Source organism: Penaeus monodon, chromosome 7 (genome assembly GCF_015228065.2).
Source record: "Penaeus monodon isolate SGIC_2016 chromosome 7, NSTDA_Pmon_1, whole genome shotgun sequence".
NCBI lineage: Eukaryota > Metazoa > Arthropoda > Malacostraca > Decapoda > Penaeidae > Penaeus > Penaeus monodon.
This window is the reverse complement of record NC_051392.1, coordinates 37,718,881-37,723,880: the sequence shown is the minus strand read 5'-3', so window position 1 is coordinate 37,723,880 and position 5,000 is coordinate 37,718,881. Positions and strand designations below refer to the sequence as shown.

Genomic DNA, 5,000 nt, shown 5'->3' with positions numbered 1-5,000 from the left:
AGGCTGGGCTCTGCGGGGTGGTGGAATAGACGCAAGAATTACTTACAGAGGGAATTCAAGAAGAAGAAGAAGAAGAAAAAAAAAACTATGAAAAAAAACTGATAAAAAAAAACTATGAAGGAATCGCCTCGGTGAAGACCATAATGGGAATGGAAGCGAAGTTTGTCGGTATCTTACGTACCCTCTCTTGGCTCTTCTACCTCCATCTGCTGCGGCTCGCCCTTCTCACTTTGCCTCCCTGGCTCCTCGAAGCTCTCCGCTTCGTCATCCTCTTCTCCCTTGATCGACTGTCTGACTCGAGGGTCGCGCCGGGACCAGAACGTCAGGCGGTACAGCTGTTGGGAAGGAGAGATGTCGTTACCTCTCTCTCTCTCTCTCTCTCTCTCTCTCTTTCTCTCACTCTCTCTCTTTCTTTATCTCTCTCTCTCTCTCTTCTTTCTTTCTTTCTCTCTCTCTTTCTTTCTCTCTGTCTCTTTCTTTCTTTCTCTTTCTCTCTCTCTCTCCTTTCTCTCACTCTCTCTCTCTCTCTTTCTTTCTTTCTCTCACTTCTCTCTCTCTCTCTCTCTCTCTCTCTCTCTCTCTCTCTCTCTCTCTCTCTCTCTCTCTCTTCATTCTATCTCATTATATAAATATATATATATATATATATATATATATATATATATATATATATATATATACATACAAACACACACACACACACACACACGCATATATATACATATATACATACATATATATACACATATATGTATATACATGTATATACATATATGTACACACACACATATATACATACATATATATATATAAACACACAAATATATATATATATATATATATATATATATATATATATACATACATATATATATATATATATATATATATATATATATATATATATATATACATATATATATGTGTGTGTGTGTGTGTGTGTGTGTGTGTGTTTATGTTGTGTGTGTGTGTGTGTGTGTGTGTTTGTGTGTGTGTGTGCGTGCGTATGTATGTATGTATGTATGTATGTATGTATGTATGTATGTATGTATGTATGTATGCATGTATGCATGCCCAGGCGTGCACTATCCCACCGCACTAAATCACAATCCAGCAACAGCCCAGCCTTCGACCCCGACTGCGGACTCACGCATTCCGAAGGGATGGGTTCTGTCATGAAGGAGACGCCGACGGTGACCACGCAGGTGATGAGCCAGAGGATGCAGCCGAAGTGCAAGTAGTGGACATTCCCCACCAGTAGCTTCACCAGGTAAGGTCGAGGGTCTGGCGTGCCTGTAGGAGGGAGGTCGAGCGTCCTAATTTCTGAATTCTAACCTGGCCTCAGTTCGCTAAGCAACTGCGGATTCGGGTGAAGTTCTGCCCAGTTCTATGGAGTCTATTGTTATTTTTAATTTGTCATTATTATTCTTTGTTACTGTTATCATCATCATAATGATAATAATAATAATTATTAATATTATTATTATCATCATCATAATCATTATCATCATCATTACCATTATCACTTTTATCCTCATCTCATCTCTATCAACATTACAATTATATTTTTTTATTACTATTATTTTTTTATAATTATCATTACCATCACCATTATCATTATCGTCATCAACATTGTCATTGTTATAAATGATAACATCAATAATGTCAGCAATGATGATAATGAAAATGATGACAATAGTAGTAGTAATAGTAGTAGTAGAAGTAATAGAAGTGGTAGTAGTAGTATTAGTAGTAGCAGCAGAAGTAGTAGTAGTAGTAGCAGTAGTAGTAGCAGTAGCAGTCGTTATAGTAGTAGTAATAGCAGTAGTGGTAGAAGAAGTAGTAGTAGTACTGGTGGCAGTGATAGTATGTAGTAGTATGAGTAGTAACAGAAATAATAGGAGTAGGAGTAATAATATTAATGATAGTATCAATAATAATAGTAGTAGTAATCGCAGTAGCAGTATTATTATTTATTATTATTATTATCATTATTATTATTATTATCATCATCATTATTGGTGTTGTTATTGATATTATCATTATTATTTTTTTTATTATTTTTATTATTATCATCATCATCACCATCACCATCATCATCATCATCATCATCATCACCATCATCATCATCATCATCATCATCATCATCACCATCATCATCATCATCATCATCATCATCATCACCATCATCATCATCATCATTCTTATCATTACTATTATTACTGTTATCATTCTTATCATCTGCGCTAACCCTCACGTGCACTTACTGTCGCCACAAGTCGGAACCAGGTACGAGAACTGGATGACGAATCGAATCATTCCTATGAGGAGGCCAGTCATCAAGCCCCAGAAAGCGCCCTGGGGATATTGAGAAACAAATGACAAACAGATAATGTACAATCTGATAGCTATGATGAGGTTATTATGGTAACTACATGTTTGATAGCCAGCTCAATGGTTGTATTCGCAATTCGGAATGGGGAATACGTGTGGTGAGGAAGTACTGAAAGATTTATTTAATGATCTTTTCACTGATTGATTAATATATCTATTCTAGCCGTTAAAAAAAATGCCCTGCGATGATACAGTAAGGTTGCAAAGTGTCACTTACAGCCTCATTCGTCCTCGGCCAAAAGATGGCTAATATATACACTGCACAAATAGGTGGCGCCAAGAATGAGGAGATGGACTGGATGTAGTGGAAAAGCTGGGAGTTGCCGGAGTTCCTGGGGAAAAAAAAGAAGTGGCGAATAAATAAACAGAAGCAGAATAAATAGAACAGAAATAAACGGAAGTAGAATAAATAAAGTGGCGAATAAATAAACAGAAGTAGCGAATTAGGTTAACTCCGTAATAAATGAAGGCAAATATGGGGAGACTGACAGATGGCGAAAATTACCCACTGCTAATTACTTAGACAACGTGATAGTAGAAAAATAAATATATAGACTTTCGTATCAGAATCACTTACTGAATCACAGGAATCCATATAACCGAAATAGCGACAAGGACGAGCACAAAAACTCGCCCCACAAAGAGCAGTTCCGTGTCCGAGGGCTTAGACGCCATTCGACCGAACCTGAACTTCTTCCTGAACAGCAGCCAAATATCTATCGTGAAGATGGTGGAAGCGGAGTTGAAGATCGATGTGAGGGAGGTCATGAGGGCCGCCATCATCACCGCCAGCATCAGCCCCGACAACCCTAAAGGGATAAATATACATAAAGCTTTCATTCCACACTGCCCCTCAACGGGATACAGATATCTCACTAGTGTATAGAGGAAAGTCAAATTTACTCGAAACAGAAAAAAAAAATCCACCCGAACCCACCCGTTGGTAACAGATTTAAGACTAGCTCGGGATAGGCAATGTTGCTACATCCTCCAGGACTTCCGCAGATCTTAATGCACTCCTGGGGGTCCGCACAAGCCACGCGCTCGGGGTACAGGATGCGGGCAGCCATCCCCGGGAATACCAGCAGCCACAGCGGAAGGAACTTGAGGTAGGATGTGAGGATACACGCTGCCTTGGCGTGTGTCATATTTTTACTAGCCAGCGCCCTCTGAACAATCACCTAGGAAGAAAGGATTATGAAAAAAAAAAACACTTAAACTCGTGATTTCTTATTATTTTTATAACTCTGGGCTTTTGATTTTTTTTTCTTTACTGTGGCTGTTCTGAACACTGCACGTACCTGGTCGGTGCACCAATACCACATGGAGTTGATGCGAAGTCCGATGATCATGCCCGTCCATGGGTAGTCGGACAGGCCGGGCTGGATCGGGTGCAGGAGGGACAGGTAGTATGGTGATGGTTCCCCGCAGGTCTTATTTTGCTGATCCGTTGCACGCACGCTCGCACGCGCATAAGGGTAATCCTCTACCAGCTTCGAGAAACCACCTACCTCCCTGAAGGCTGAGGAAGAGGTCTAAGAATTAAACCGTCTTTAAAAGCAAAACAATGGCGGTTGATGGTAATGATGCAGCAAAATCAGATTAAAGACTTCTCCAATAAAACACGAGAACACTCTAGCTAAAGTCCAGGAGTACGGAATACTCACAAGGGAGCACGGTGATGAAATTAGTAATGAGCTACTTACAGAGGAACATGAGAATGAAGGCTCCGCCCACCATGAGGATGGTCTGCACGAAGTCGGTCCACACGACGGCCGACAACCCGCCGGCGATGCAGAAGATGGCGGCGATGGCGAGCAGGATGAGGATGGAGAAGTACAGCCACTCAGAAGAGTTCTTGTTCAGCGCTAATTGGATGAACAGCGCGCCTGCGTAGAGGTCGGCCTGTGGGAATGCTGATCGGTCACGAAAAGAATCCATTTTTCACAAACATCATGTAGGCCTACTCACTACCAAATACCACTGCTATAACAACGAAGACAACAAAATCAAAATTATTAAATCTAATACCACAGAACTGAAAAATAAAAATCATTCACCGAAATTTTCGTGAAGATGTAGAGGATGAGCGCCAGACAAGAGAGGTAAACGCGAATCCTTTGTCCTCCAAATCTCAGCCTGAGATATTCCGGCATCGTGTATACGCCGGAACTCAGGTACACAGGCAAGAACAGCCACCCCAGCATTATCAGGGTGTAGATGGACTGTGGGAGTGAGACTGAGTTGAGTATTGGCGGTGAGGGCTATAATTATGAGACCCCTCTCTCTCTCTCTCTCTCTCTTCTCTTTTTCTCTCACTCTCTCTTCTCTCGTCTCTCTCTCTCTCTTCTTTTCTCTCACTCTCTCTCTCTCTCTCTCTCTTATAGTCTTCTCGTAATGCTTATTATTATAGGTTTTATATAGTCATTTTTTCTATAGTCTTCGAATTCTCCATTTCGTTTCTATAATACGTATACAGTCGATAATTAGATAATCTCTGTGGTGATTCACCTCCACATTGCGCACCAAAAACACATCTCACAAGAGAGAGATCAGAGTTTTATGACCGAAAAAAGAACAGGCAATACTTTACAGAAGAACAACAC

At 40.5% G+C, this 5,000-nt stretch overlaps 1 protein-coding gene across 1 annotated transcript in view; it reads right to left on the bottom strand.

Moving 5' to 3' along the window:
- Nucleotides 1–5,000, bottom strand: part of LOC119575262 (sodium/glucose cotransporter 5-like) — a 12,092-nt gene that overhangs the window by 796 nt on the left and 6,296 nt on the right. Inside the window, exons 4-13 of the mRNA XM_037922771.1 lie at nucleotides 4,455–4,619; nucleotides 4,101–4,299; nucleotides 3,696–3,916; nucleotides 3,332–3,575; nucleotides 2,972–3,203; nucleotides 2,612–2,726; nucleotides 2,268–2,358; nucleotides 1,151–1,293; nucleotides 182–335; nucleotides 1–10 (exon numbers count right to left, since the gene is read on the bottom strand). The exon at nucleotides 1–10 is cut by the window's left edge and continues 132 nt beyond it. Of these exons, the coding sequence (XP_037778699.1) occupies nucleotides 1–10; nucleotides 182–335; nucleotides 1,151–1,293; nucleotides 2,268–2,358; nucleotides 2,612–2,726; nucleotides 2,972–3,203; nucleotides 3,332–3,575; nucleotides 3,696–3,916; nucleotides 4,101–4,299; nucleotides 4,455–4,619 (1,574 nt within the window). The remainder of the gene's footprint in view (nucleotides 11–181; nucleotides 336–1,150; nucleotides 1,294–2,267; nucleotides 2,359–2,611; nucleotides 2,727–2,971; nucleotides 3,204–3,331; nucleotides 3,576–3,695; nucleotides 3,917–4,100; nucleotides 4,300–4,454; nucleotides 4,620–5,000) is intronic.